Genomic DNA, 15,729 nt, shown 5'->3' with positions numbered 1-15,729 from the left:
CACAGCTGAAACATGTTGTAAAAAGTAGTTAATGCTGTGAAACAGTTAAGGGTTAGGTTATGGAAATAAAACTACTTGGTTAGGTTTTTAAAAAAGATCATGTTTTTGTATGTTTATTGTATGTAAGTATGTTTGTCATGTAATGTAAGGTGACAGTAATACCTCACGAGAATGATGTAAGTGTACAGCCACCTTACATAAATTATGTAAAAAAACATTTAAAAAATCAGCAACTTGTGGTTTTACACGGGATTTGGTACATACATTACACAAGTTGTGTAAGTTACGTAAAGTTATGCTAACACAACAATGATTTTTGGTTTTACAGAGGACACAAACTATGTTCTCTGGGTGAAAGTCCGCTTTTGTTTGACCCATCTACCTCACCTCACTCACAACCTACACAGACTTTCTCGCCCTTTATAAAGATGCGAAAAGGCAGCTTTGGGCGTCTATATGACATGCCAAAGGGTGTTAGTATTTGACAATCTGGGAATGAGAACCACTGGGAGAACTGAAGAGTAACCCCAAACTCTTTAGGTCTCCATTACAAACAATAACTACAAAGGTCAAGGGTCACCAGGGAGCTACTTTGAAGGCATTGACAGAAATAACCCAGTGGTTTCTCCAGTCAAACGAAACCTTCATTTGATCTTTTTGTACTCGGATGTAGAAAAAAATTACTATTTGTATGGTTTTGCTCATAGCCAATCACCACAAGCGATTTTATGCAACATGTGATTGGCCCAGTACCACAGTAGCTGCAGCCCATATAGCATGCTGTGTGATGAAGTCGAGCACAGTTCAACGTCACCAAAACGTTTAAATGTATGGCTGTACCACACGCCACTCCGTTCACATTATAGGTATGGGATGAAGTATTTTATTGGTATCAGTATGACCTTCAGGGAACTGTAATTGATAATGGTATTGTTATTCTTTAAAAAAAATACCCAGTAAAAAACAAATAACACACTGCTGCTGTGCCTAAAATGAGGAGTGCTGAATAAATAAGTATTGACGGAGCAGTTGCCTATTCTTAGTTGCCTCCTTTAACTCTAAGCTGCAGTGGAGCCGTACCTTCTGAGCAGCTGTCCTCGCTGCTGACGCTCAGCCTCTCTGCGTTGCCCTGGACATATTTGTTGTAGAGTTTGATCCTGAGCGCCCAGCTCAGGTCTGGCTGCCTCACCGTGTTCTTCAGCCGCCTCCTGGCATTGGCAAACCAATTGGAGACCTGAGAGAAAAAGAAAAGGAGTGGGAGGACACAGCAAATAGAAACATATGTTATTGTTTGGATTCCAAACACCACCACATCCATAGCAAAACAGAGCCTCCTCTGCGAAAAACGTCTGCTCTCTGCCTGCCATCAGTCTCATTCAGAAAAACCAAGAGGGACCGAGGCAAAAGACAGAACCAGAGTCAGGTTGCAGAGCAGCACAGAAACAGCTTTAAGAAACATCCCAGACGCTCCGGAGAGACACCCCAGCATGCATCTTTTCTGTATCAACGCCATGTCGAAACATTTAACACCCTCCAAACGCCCAACGGCCAGCGAACGCAACGTTTCATTAACTAATGTTCCGACCGAGACGTACGTCCCCTGTGCTTATTCTGGACTCGCACAGCCTTCCTCCAATAATACATTTTTTCCAACACTGTCTTCAAGATGCAATAAAAGAGACACTTGAGCCGGCGCTCTTCCTTTCACTGGGAAGGGAGACCATTAGATGTTATACTAGAATAACTTTTCATGCTCAATAGACTTCAAGCGGCTTATGAAGGGGCTGGGACGGGGGCCTTATGCTAGAGTACTTATTTTTCTGATCCCCTCTTCCAGTATCGTGTTTCTCGTTAACTAAGACCATCCCACATCCCTTTGTCTCGAGCCCAGCGCTGTGGCACTCCGGGGGAAGGCGGCATCTAGTACATGTGGCTTGGCCGGAGGGGAGGGAGGGGAAGAGAGGTGAGACGAGGCGTGCTCGCTAATGAGGACTGGAGGAAAGATGGCTGTCGATGGGGTGAGAGAAGACAGAAAGGGTGGCACGCCTGCTCAGATGACACCCAGAGAGATTAAAAAAGGGCAAAGCCAAACCAGCGCTTTCACCCGTGGCGTGTCTGTACTGTGTGTACCGTAGAGGAGACGGCATGCAGGCACGGTGATGGAGAGATGGCACCAGCGCATTAGCACAAACTTTAAAGAAATAATTTACAATGTTTAGATGGAAAAGTATGGGCTAAAACATGACAGATTTAGTTGCTTTAAACACCTGGTGCCAGGTGGGTGTTTCCAAGGAAAAATGCACAGGAAGTGATGCGTTCTACATTACTGGCAGCGGTGGTTTGTCTGGACGAAACAGTGGAAGAACTGGGTAGTTCTTAGCCTTCATGAATGAATAGGCAATAAAAAAGATGCCACTTAGGGCTGAAGCTAACAACTATTTTCAAATTGAATTGTGTTGATTATTCTATTCTATTAATTAATCTGATCTATTAATCTAATCTGTACGCAAATTGTGCAACATTACAATAAAACAATAGTGACTTTTGGTTTCACATGGGATATAGGAACTTAGGTGATGCAATGTTGTTTTAAAACAACACTGAATCTGGGTATTAAACTGATAATCAGTTAATTATTTAGTCGATAAAATGCCCCAAAATACTGAAAAGACCCATCAGAACTCAAGGTGATGTCTTGAAAATGCGTGTTTTGTCCGACTTGGTCCAAAACCAATCAATATTTAATTTCTATGTCTGTTACTAAAAGAAAAAAAAATGGAGAAAACATGACATAAAATCAAACAAAGATAAAAATAAATGAAAGGAAATGAAAAATCACAAATTTTATTGTCATTTATTCTGAAAAGTGTAAAATTAGCCATTTCTGCCCTCTCATATGTGAGAATACGCTGCTTTTCTCATTCTTTTTTATTGTAATTGACGTAAAAATCAAATGTCTTTTGGATTTGGACCAACTGACAGGTGTTTCCAATATTATGGGGTATTTCATAGATTAAATAATTATTGCATGTTGCAAAACTTGCTTTTACTTTTCAGTAGATAAGAAGAGAACCAACACGTTCCCATTCCCAAGTCGTCAGTTCACAACACTTTGTCACACACATCGGCATCTGACAGCAATACACTTGGCATCCCTTAGCATTACGAAAAGAACAACAGAGATAAGAAGCATATTCTCACATCTGAGACCAAAAATGATTGAATGAATTTTTGACTCCTTTTTCGACATAAAATCAAACAAAAAGAGAAATGACTTGAGTAAAAAAAACTCAAACATTTACCCACAGAAGAAGAAAAACCTCTCCGTGTTGGAAAATGTGGTGACAATAATTCACCTGCCCATCATCCCCCTCATTCCCTGACCTCTGACCCTGCTGCTGGTATTTGGGGTGTCAGCTTAAACAGAATGCGTGTGTGAGGCTTCCAGTGTGTGTGTGTTCGCAGCCCAGCATCCCGGTGTCCAATACAAAGCATTCCTCTGCACTCTGCTCGCCCTCACCAAAACAAACAGCTCCATCAGGCTCCCAAAATGAGAACCAGATTAAGCGTTGTGGCCGGCGGCCCGAAAAAAGCCGCCGCAGACTTTCTGAGGCCGTATCAGTGACCTTGTCAGCCAGATGATACTGTACATACACAGTTGCAAGTGCCAGACGCAAAACACACTCATATTCACCGCTGGGTTTTCCTCTCAGCGGTCAGTTTGTCAGCCACTAAAGTCAAGCTGTCCACTGTGTTCTTGTACAATCGGTAGAGGGTGCAATAGCATGTAAGAAAACTATTTTTATAACTACAGTCTAACCTAGGCTAGTGGTTCCCAACCTGTGGGTTGGGGCCATTGAGGGGTCTGATGATAAATATAAGGATTTGACAGAAAAAAAAACAAAGAATTAGACAGAGGAAAATACATTTCTGCTACACAAAATTCAGTTGATTTTAGATAGATTTTCTTTGAAAATACACAAATTGTGCCTCTAAAATCCATAGTACTAGAACATATAAGAAAATATATGGTTATATATTGAGAGTGCTTTAGTAGAGCGGTCAAAACCACGGACATTTACCTCAGTTTTTTTTTTTAGATTAACAGCATTTTTTCCAGATTGTTTACAGCCATCTACAGCTGTTTTTTCACATGTACAGAATAAGCGAGAAATACATTCCTGCTGCACAAAAAAATGCATTTTACCAGATTTTTTAATGAAATTCTGGATGGTTTTACTTGTTGGTGCCACTAAAATACACAAGTAAAGAAAATATAACAGACGTTTTGGTCACAAATAAAGAGCAATCAAGTAGAGCGGTTATAACCACTAACTTACATAACTCAAAATTTTAATATATGCAGTCTTTCCTTTTTTCAAATTTGAGTGAGATAAAAAAGAATAAAAAGAATTGCCAATTGTGGCATTTGGAAGAAAGTAGAAATAACATCAGCCACCACTGCACAAGAGTTATAAAATAAACATCTCAAGATGTAAAAATACGTTGTACTCACAGCCTCCTAATTGCAAATCCAAGTCTAAATCCATCTTTTCAGACAGAAATTCAACCACAGAAATCAAATTTCACTTTTCCCCTCACTGATCACACATCATGCCCACATTAAAACTAAGAAAAACCTCATATTTCTTACTTTTTTAGCTTTGTTTTTTTTTTTTTCCTTCATGACAAGACCAGCAAGTAATAAAAACCAGAAAGTGGACTCACCTGGACCAGGGTCATTTGTGAGCCGAGGGCCAACAGGATCTTCTCCGTCTTGGTGGGGTAGGGATTGTCCCGGTGCTTGTAAAGCCACTGCTTGAGTGGCCGCGCCATGTCCTGCAGGGCTTGACGCTTGTGTCGCACTTTACCGCCACTGGGACGTCCCCTGAGGAGGAACAGGTAGAGGAATGTCAGCCAGATTTCACACTAGAAGTATAACTGAATACAGTAAAACTTTTATGCACACATAAAACCTACAGTTCAAACTTCATGTATAAGTAATTTTTTGGGAACATTTTGGGGGATTTTTTTAATTATCTAAATTTGCACTGTTTGCTCTTTTCTGCCTAGCACATTTTTTTATTTATATATTTTACAAAAGACTCCTTTCTGACTTAAAACCTGTTCAGAATGCTATATTCTGCATTTATTAGTAACATCATGTGTTTCTTTTATCTGGATACAATTTTGGTATTAAGTCTGGGTGTTCTCCTTTTTTAAATTAAAGTAAAAATATTCTTTTAAAGCCATAAAGAGAAACAGGTATGTGTTATTTATTAAAGTGAACCAAAACAATGTTATGCAGCTGCAGTTGGAGTCTTGAGTGGACCGGCATGTTGTCTAAATTCGTTAGTCATCACACATAAAGTGAACAACTTTACACAGTGAGCAATTTTCTCACCCTAAGCACTGCAATTAAACTCAGAGGTGTCGGATTAAAAAGACACAGAGAGAGAGAGAAATAGCAGGAGAGAAAAAGGGAGAGAGTGAAGCAGACAGAGATGCATGGCCACTTGCTGTTTATTTTTCACTGCGTGTCCCACAAGCCGCCAACACATCGCAATGAAACAAACAAAAACATTTTAGCTCTGGGCGCACATTTTTTTGCCAGATTAACATTTCACACCCAGGAGAAGTGGACCGAGAACAATGTGGCCAGGTCACAGCCACAGCCAAGCCCTCACACAAGAGACATGAAAAAAGACATGAATTGATACTTCTGGTTTTTGCTTTACAGAAAAAGGACTATGACACATGTCCAGAGGATGCTATAAAAACATCACAGCAGGAATATAAAATGTGAGATCGGAAATATATATTGTTAAATCCCAAATCAGCATCTCAGTGATGAGTGCAGCACTTGTACGAGATATTATATGAAATAAAACAAAATATCATGAAATCACTACAAATGTCTTATAAAAGAGTGCAGATGCACTGTGAGCTCCTGAAGGAACATTTTTCACTCAAGTGCATCTAAAGCAGCCTGTTGGTTTCTGTGAAGTCTCACCTTCCTCCAGGTTTTATGAACCTGTAGATGTCAGTGTGGTGCTGCGCTCCGCATTTCCCTTTATCTCACCAAAAAAAGCTCCACTGACTGCAGATGTAACATATTTTAGTCTAACCTCAAGTCTGCCTGAGGTTCATGTTCTACAAATATTTTCCTTGTAATCTAGATCAGTATGAACATCCGTAAGGACATTTTACTCCGTGTTCTGAACTTTGGGTTAAACACTCACACTCACGCACCCTCCTCTGTTTAATAATTTAATGTTCTTCATTAGCACTGATGCTTCCCCTGAGGAGACACCATACAGTCACACATATTCACTAACTCTCTTATTATTACTGAAGGTCACCCCTTATGGAGGCTGAAGGTCACTGCTATCCATCTGTTCTCTCTCTTCTATGTACCAGATAAACATGCAAATACACATAACAAATAACAGTTTTCTTACACCTGCTCTCCAGTCACATAAAGGGAGAATAAAATAAATGTTTAAAAACAAACACGCAGCCCTTATGTGATTGGCTAGACCACACAGAGAGTTGAATGGCGAATTTATTTATTGGAAACAGATGGGGACCTCTATAACACATGCTACTGAACAGGGCTGACCTACTTATTAATTTTAAGATTAGCTGTGAACATCAGCACCTAAATGAGGACCAGATTTGGGAATGGTCAAATATTAAATTCTCTGATCATTCATATCCTGTTGCATTAAAGCCACATGAAAAAAAAGTCAGACTGGATAATCAAGTTTTAAGTCTTGAGATGTAAAGCATGCGTAGTTACAGTTTTAGACTTAAAAGGGACCTTCCTTGGGGATATTTTATCTGTGCGTAAATTAGAGATTTTGTGCGTAAGTGCGCAATTCTTCAAATCTGTTGTCTATTTGATCAATCCGAGGTTAAATTACTGGTTTTGTATTGTAACTCAAGAAGGCTCATGCACATACATATAGTATATCACTAGTGTATTTCTATAAGATTATGACCTTAGGAGCTCTATCCATTTTCATTTCTCCTGTCTTCATTTTACGCACTAGGTGGAGAGATAACTGCAAAGCTCCGATAACTAAACCACCATTATTCTAACGTATGTTGAATGAAATCATCAAAAACCCCGGACTCCACATGTTAACAAAAGCCACACATGCTGACCAGCAACGTTAAACAACAACAGAATGGCTCCACATACCCGCTCCGCCGGTGTCTGATGGCCTGGTTGTCTCTGATGGTCTGGTTGCTGGAGAGGAGGTCTGGATGTTGCCCGTCGATGACTTCTAGATAATTTCTGCTGCTCATTTCCACCTCTTTTGCCTTCTCCTCAAAAAGGACCTGGCTACTCAGCTTGTTAAACACAATGGTGTTCATCTTTGGATAGATATTCCTCCGATTTCTCTGATGCGCAAAAATTAAAAAGGTAAAAAAAAAAAAAAAATCTCCTCGGATTTGTCACAGTGTCCCCGTGTCTCTCCTGTGGAACAAACGATATTTTAAAAGGAGTCTTCACATAAACTTAAAAAATGTGATATGATTTAAAATATGAGCAACAAAATCCTTTAATATCGAGAAAAATCATCCCTAGATAAGCATTTCATATTTCTTCTGGATAACGCGCCTTTATCGGATAAACTAAAACTTGACACCTTCACTCTGGTGTGTATGTGATTAGGTTACTCTCCACTATGTGCCTGCTCATACAAATACACTGAATAAAACCAGCCTGCAGACTGTCTTGAGCTGAGGCGGACCGTGCGTAACTGCGCTGTTGTGATGCGTCATTATAAGGTCGCTTTTTGTAAACATTTGCATCTGCGGTTCCAATTCATAACAAAGGATTTATGAAAAGTTCAAACATGAGTTAGTTATCAGCTATTGGGAGGAAATCAAGAGGAGAAATGCTAATGATGATCATCAGTGCAGACAGCAGGTCCATTATAACTAATGTGGGTAAAATTTATTTCAGTTTACTTGCGCGTAATTGTGCCGCGCTGCAATAAAACCCCACTCTACAACAGTTTGTTCTCCTATTCAACTCCAAACCTGATTTTTCTTAGAACAAGATACACAATTTCACTCTATTTAATACAATTTTATTTTCTTGTAAACAAGCTAGGGAGAACATATAATTTACCACAATAAAAAATACAGTACAGACTCCGTGGTTTGGTTGTAAAAACTTGATTTGGGTTAAAAAATGTTTTAAAATTCTAGTTCAAACATGTTTAAATATTTCTGCCCTGCCTCTTCTGCACTGCGGTCGTACGTCGCTACAAACTCTGAATGGTTTATTTTGGTTGGTGCTCTCCCTTTTTTTTTTAAAACGCAAAACAAACAACGCCGCGAGCTCCAGAAAAGTGACATTTTGTTTTTCTTTTCACTTTCAGTTTGGAATTTCACCACAGAGGCTGAATATTGGCTCTGTCACGGGGAAAGACGCACCGTGATGTGGTGCCATCAGCACCCTGATGCCAAATACAGAACCATAGACTGATGAAATAAAGAAAAACAGACTGTGAATGCGCTTAGAATTTATATCTAAGTTATATAACAAATGTAAATAAGATGTAATAAAACGTCATAATAAATAGTAGTGTAAACTCAATCCTGCCCATTCAAAGTTAGATAAACTGCCTATAGGTGTGTTTATCCTCACTACATCCATGACTAAACCTTAATAACGTGATTTCAAAACTGAGCCTAAAGGTTCCCTCCTAAAATCAGTGTGTCAGTGAGTGTGCCTCAGTTACCTGTCCCGGGTCCCTCCTGCGTCTCTCTGCTGTGTAGAACAATAATCCTGTTTCCAGTCGCCCATTCCCTGCTCACATGTTCCCGTCCTGAGATCCTGAGCTCAAACCGCACGGACCGCCGTCTCCTCCTCCGCTTTATCCAGCGGCCTGCGCCGCGCTGCCCGGGACTCTGAATATCTCACCCTGCTCATGTTTCCTAGTACACAGCCTGAGCCTGCGAACATACTGTGGATGCTTTACGCCGGTTCTGGGGCCGAGGCCAGCACAGAGGGAGGAGAGGGAGGGAGGCATCACGCTGCAAAAAGTAGGCTCGCTAAATTATTGAATCTATGGTGAGAGCTTGAAAATGTTACTTTTCTTGAAACAAATGTCTCCAGCTGACAGGGGAAAACCCTTTCCTCCTCACTGTGCTAATGCTGGCCTTAGAGATTCTCTTGATACAAGTTTAATTTTCTCAATTATGTATCATGTCTTCTTGATACAATTTTCTAATCAGGCACCTTTTATAAGGGTTTTAAAATCTAATGGCTTTACTAAAAGTTAATACTTTTGGTCATGTTTTGTTGACCAGGTACATGCCATCAAAGAAGCGGTTTTTGGGAAATGCACTAATTTACCCTGTGGTGGAAGTCAGATGAGAACACTGATATCACTCTTTCACCTCAGTGCTACTCACTATGTTTACATGATATTAGAAAAAGTCAAATTACTGTGTTAGTCTGACTAGATCTGGACTTCTAAAATGCTTGTAAACATGTTAGTCATACTGAAATCGTACTAAGATGAATTTCTTGAAGTCTGACTAACACACCTGCATAATGCAGTTTTGGGTTGATTTACTCCTTCATGAATCACCTCAATTGGATCTGAACTTGCCTAGGCGCTCTGTGCATGATCCATAGTCCCTGTGTCAGGCTTTGACCCAGAAGTTGAACAGCATAAATTCGCTGTCAAAAACCAGGAAAAACAAAAGAAGAAGAAGGGAAGAAAACTAAACAAGACAAATGTACCAAGTAAAGCATAGAGTACGAATGAACTGTGCAGCACCGTCAATAATACTAATACAAGGACAGTAGTCCAAAAAATGGGCTAATCAAGATATAACAGCGGCTTGACTTAACTGTGCATGTAAATGCACTCAGACAAAACAAGGAAACAGTTAGCCTGGAACTTTGCCATGCTATTAAAAACAGCCTACCACTTACTAAGTTGTGCAATCTGTAAGTACCAAGCAGCAACCTCCAAGACTAAAAAATGAAGCCAAGCAGAAGTGCCAAAAACTGCAGTTCTACTGGAGGCCACTTGAGGCTGGCTCCAAAAGTGAGTCAATCCCCACAGACCCCCATGTTAAAAATACCCAACTTCACAGCAGCAATAAACATGTTTTATAACCTGGAACAAAAAATGATTTTGGTCTTTAGACCAAATCTCAACATTCAACATTCAAAGCCACAAAGATGGCGACAGCCAAAATGCAGAGTCAGATGCTTGAAAATGGCATTCCACAAACCATTAAGTGATGTCACAGTAACTAACATTCATTATATAATCTATAGTGTATATGATGTACTCTTTCCAGCTAAATACAGTGCATCTTGTATTTTTATACTTCGTTGGTTATTGTTTGTCATAATGCAGAATTTATGTTTGTTAATATGGTGCTTTGGGGTCATTTCAGATCAAATAGGAATAAGTTTTTCAAATAAATGGCTCAACTATTTAAAAATTTCAGACCATCACTCTTTATGTGCCTATTCACAATGAGACTAAAATGTTCATATTCACAGATTTTCAGGATTCTTTTTTTTCTTCAGTTTGTTTGATTTCTGAAAATTTCAGACGGCAATTAAAACAAGCCAAACAATAAAATTATGACTTTTGTTTGCATAATCAGTAGATTTCATTGGACATCGTAACAATGGCCAATGCCGTAATTCCTTTGTTCCTACTATCACACAGCAACAGACATGTATATTTGTAGCTTGATTCATTTTGTCTTGCAACACTGTGTCCATTTTGAAAAACAAAGTAAAGATTATAAAGAAAACAAAATAACATCTGGACAATTATAGCAGTTAAACATGATTGTGAAGGTTAGGGTAAACACACTTTGCCCTCAAGATAACATAAACAATGGAGATCACTTATTTTCAGGTGCATTGGCTAATAGCATTTTGCTATTACTATTATTAGATTATACATGTCAGAAATTGCATAAAGCCTTTTTTTTAAAAGATATAAAAACTTCAACAAATATTCTGGAGAAGACTATTTGGTTGCACCACAAAGACTATTTGTGGTGCAAATGCCCAAACGAATTTGCAATTATTCAAATGCAAAAACACTCTGGCATGCAGTGAATATTGTTTTGGGGGCCATTTGAGGTCTGGGGCCCCAAGGACTGCCAACCTGGTAATCCAACCTTGGGGCCAAAGTATTGTGTAATCTCTGTACTGTCAAAGAAATTTGCCAAGTGAAACAATACTGGAACCAGTAGCATTTTCTGACCACATTAGCAGAATTTGTACATTTTCATACAGAGGAAAGTCTTGCAATTCTGAAACAAAGTCACTCGGTGGATTGGATATTTTTTACAGCCCCGGCACTGTGCATGGAGTCTGAGTTAAACCTATTACCAACTGTCTGCTGCAGGCATACTTTACAGTGCAGTAAACCTGTTGTGGATGCTTGTAAAGACTGTATCATGTTAACTCACTGCAAGATCCTATCTTATTCCTAAATGGTGCTGTGTCAAGTGTTTTAGACTTATTTTTACCATATTAGATTTAGAACACTTTAGAGTAAGTGTATTAGTTTTGCATACCTGAGTAAAGCTGCCCCTCTTCTTCTTATTGGACATCTTCTTCTTTAAGATGCCTGAAGCTGAAGTCCACACCAATGCTTTGGCTGCAACGATAATTACTCCATCAGATAAAAACACAAACCAAGCTGGTTTTGGTGAAATTCAGAAAAAAAGAGAGATTCTAACTGTATATAGCCATGCCACAGCTGATTACTCCTGATGCACCCTCTCATTGACTTCCATTATAAAAGCTGTCACATTATGGGCTTATGAGTCATAGCTTTTGAGGTCCTCAGCTGTGTGTTCCTTTGGGGTTTATCCAAAGTAGTGATTCCAAGGACGTGACTAAGCAGCAAGAGCCATATGAAGGGTTAGGGATCTGTGTAATTATTGTTTATTTGTGCTTATTTTCATTTAACGGGGGAAGTTAACTTTTACTAACAGCTTGTGCAAACATGCTATGAGTGACCCAGTCATGTAATCACTTTAATTAAGGTCGGGGAAGGTTTATTTGCTTAAGTTATACACAATATGTATGTTTTTCTTCTCGCCTGAAGTGAACTTCTGTTACCTCCAACGACCTTTTTTCTGTTATCTGAACCTGTAACGACCTTCCCTTCACTAGGAATGGGAAAATATGGACTTGTCCCAAGCATCTCTTTAATCTTAATCCACCTTCTCCAAAGCCTCTGCTTTGGCTCACTATATCTCTGAGACTCCTGCCTGTTGTCCAGTGTGGGCGTACAAAACGATTCAACAGGTAGGAGCTTGACATTAATCATGATGTCCTGCTTTGTAGGGGTTGGTAGCAAGGACTCTACAGGCATCCCCTGTACACAGCTCTGTTTCATCTCAGGCTGGAGTTCATGAATTAAACTGGCATTTGCTTTCTTTGTCCTCTAATTTCTGTAGCTCTACTGGTCACTTGGGTTTGACCAAATAATGGTTTTTGAAGCTTGGCACCAATACCACTAGTTCTAGTCTGAAGTTGCAGACAGCTTAGACACTGTGCAGATATTGGCAATTTGGAGCTCAAATGATACAGAAGCTCAGATATTCACTCTTGCAATGGTTAGGAAAAGACTTTCATGTGACACCTGACTCTCTTTTATATTTTAGAACCATGGGGTACAGCTCCATTCTGAAGTTAAATCCAAAGCAAATAAATGGTGAAAAACATCAATACAAACATATTCTACTGTCTGATTTCTGGTTAGAGGCTTCCCCCAAATTTTACCCATCAAAGTCAGGTGTCTTCTCATAAACAGTAGCTACAATTCAGCCCGTTAAAACAGTTGTATAATGTTCTCTGTGGCTGTAGAGGAGCTTTGTTAAGTCAGAGAAAGTATCTCTGATCATGTCATAGCATGCTGTTAGTAGGATTATCTTGGCCTGGATTTTAAGTTGTTGAAGTTCAGCTGAATAATGGGAAGTCTGTTTATTAACAGGAGGTGTGAAGTTTGAAAAATTTGGTATTTACCATGCAGCGAGGGTCAATAAAAGGCCCCTATCAAAATGTCTCATTTAATAGAAGAATCCAGTGTTTTTAGAGTATGACCCATTCGACAGACTAAATGGCTTGTGACAACAGAGTTCAAATGTGTCTTCCTTACATATGTGGCTCTAGAAACTTGGTGATGTAGAGCTAGCTCCCAGAGCTACTACTGTCGCCAGCAAAGTAAAACGTGATCCCACAGAAATACATGAAATGACCACAACCTCTTAATTATGCTGTGATGGCATGTATGGTGTTAAAATTGGAAGCACAGTTGAGTTTAGGCACCAAAACTACTTGGTAAGGTTTGCAAATAAAACTGTGGTTAAAGTAAGTGTTTGTTATGTGCTGAACTTAAGTACATTGTAAAGTGACGCAAGCGTGTCATGCAACATTACATAACTAAGTAAAAAATTAAAATATGTGAAGTTAATATAAGTCAGCATTGACGGGACACAAATAGTGGTTTCCTGGGTGGAAGTCCTGTGTTTATTTGACCCATTTACCCCCTGGACCTTCTCCCTTCTTTATACAACTTATAGCATCATGACATTAACCACCGCCCTGTTATGGTTTCCGTTCAAACAAGGACCCAAACGCAGTGCAGTGGGTAAGCAGGTGGATCAGGCAACAAACAAGTGTTAATGTAGCTGGTAAAAGACATCAAAAACATCCTGGCAACAAACTGAAGATGCAGGCAGATGTAACTCAAAGAACAAAAGAAATAACACCAAAACTCAACTGAAAACAAACCAGGATGGCACAATGAATGCAGAAGCAATCCAATCAGGAACACATGAGACCAAAACAAGCAGGAAAAGTGAACCAGGGAATGAGACCATGACCACAGACGAACGGACACGAAATAAAGGAAAACACTCACCTATACATACAGGGCTTATAACAAGACATAGCTAGAGCAGACGTGCACTAGCAAAATGAGGGAAAATCAAGGACTGACTGATAATGAAGACAACAAGGGTAGGTGACACCACGGTGGAGCACACAAAACTAATGCATAACAGGTGTGCAGGGGAGATTTCTGAAACAGGTAAGGACTAATGAGACTGATGCAAAGCAGGTGTGTCCAAAAACAAGCAGGGAACAAACAGAGGTAGGAAGTAAAACGAGACACCACATGAGGAGATTGACTTCCAGAACAAAACAGGAAACAAACTAAAACAAAACCCTAAGACCATGACACGCCCGTTGCATGACATTGAACCATGGATTGTGTGTGTTTACCATAACAAAGGATTTTAATTGATGCTCTATTGGCACATACAGATTCCTTTTCACATATTTTTAACACCTTATTTGCTGCCACTACGTAATGCCTTGTTAAGAGGTTGAGGTCATTTAATGTCTTTCTGTAAGACCAGGTTGCAAGCTAAGAGCTAACATGCCAGTAAGCCTGGCACTTGCCTGCAACAAGTAAATCATAACAGCGTTCCAAACTTCTTTCTACTTTCTCTTTACTGGACCATTTCCTTCCCGCTGCCATTGTGTTCCTGTTGCAAATCATCAAATGCAATAAAGAGTTACTTAAGAGGGAGAAATAAGCTCACTAAGCTTGCTAGCTTGCCAACTATCAGGGCTTGTTAGCTCCTTCGCTAACAGGACACTGTTTATGCAAGAAACATAGGCTATTTGTAGCTAACACTGACTCCTGTCTCATTGGCTAAAAACCTCATTTGTGGAGCACTATATTTATTCTGGCAGAAGAAAGTTTAAAGTGGACAGTGAAACACAGCTTATAGGCCATTATAGCTTTCAGTTCACTCTAAGTTCAACACTGTCAAGATGAGTTGCTTTTGGTCAACAGTACAAATTCAAAAGTTGAATTTGACATGGAAATTTGCACATATTTACCTGACCCTTCTAAACAATCTGTCAATTGTTGTGATTCAGCTGAAATGAGCTAATTTTTACGAAATTTTAAATGCTATTACGACTGGTTCTCATTCCCAGCTTTTTAAATACCACTGTTTGGTGATTTTGGCATCAGACAACGAGGCAAAAAGGCACCTTTCCCGGCAGTATAATATGCTATCAGGCAGTGTCAGTTTGAAACGCCACCTGTAACAACGTAATATAAGGAGCTGGAAAGTCCCTATAGAGAGGGTGGGAGGAGAGTTGGACGGGTCCAACAATACCCAGACTTTCACCCAGGAGCTTGCTGTTTGCTTCCCATATGAATACTGAGCCAAGCCATTATTGTTGTTTTTTTTTAATCTAACCACATGCTTTTGTTGCACAAGGAAAGAAATGTAAATACAAGATGTTTTACCAAAACTTGTAAGTTTTGAAAATGACTATATGCATCAGAGAGACACTGTGCATTTCCTGTAAAAACAGAAATGCACTTTGAAAGGATGCAATGCATTAAAGAGGTGTAAATTGACATGGCATACCGGAATGTCAACAACAGACATAGAGGATACTCTATTCTACTCGCGTCATGTGACATGGAAGTCAATTGACCAAGCATCAGTTTTCAACGTTGAGATGAGAATGTGTTGGACAGTTTCAAGTCAGGATATGTTGGCCTGTGCCCATTTTTATCTTTTTTAAATCTGTTATTTACCTGTCTTTGTTTTAGTGTTATTAGTGGGGTACCCCTTTAATAAAGGCCAAGTTTCCAGCACATTCTTATACTAATTTACATC

At 39.5% G+C, this 15,729-nt stretch overlaps 1 protein-coding gene across 1 annotated transcript in view; it reads right to left on the bottom strand.

The window, feature by feature from the left end:
* Positions 1–11,087, bottom strand: part of mkxa (mohawk homeobox a) — a 35,028-nt gene extending 23,941 nt beyond the window's left edge. Inside the window, exons 1-4 of the mRNA XM_042510547.2 lie at positions 8,763–11,087; positions 7,208–7,486; positions 4,729–4,888; positions 1,081–1,234 (exon numbers count right to left, since the gene is read on the bottom strand). Of these exons, the coding sequence (XP_042366481.1) occupies positions 1,081–1,234; positions 4,729–4,888; positions 7,208–7,383 (490 nt within the window). The 5' untranslated portion in view covers positions 7,384–7,486; positions 8,763–11,087. The remainder of the gene's footprint in view (positions 1–1,080; positions 1,235–4,728; positions 4,889–7,207; positions 7,487–8,762) is intronic.
* Positions 11,088–15,729: the final 4,642 nt, after the last annotated feature.

The sequence above is a fragment of the Plectropomus leopardus genome, chromosome 21 (genome assembly GCF_026936395.1).
Source record: "Plectropomus leopardus strain MGB_pleo_1.0 chromosome 21, ASM2693639v1, whole genome shotgun sequence".
Lineage (NCBI taxonomy): Eukaryota > Metazoa > Chordata > Actinopteri > Perciformes > Serranidae > Plectropomus > Plectropomus leopardus.
Note: the sequence above shows the minus strand (reverse complement) of the source record. Positions and strands in the feature narration are given on the sequence as shown.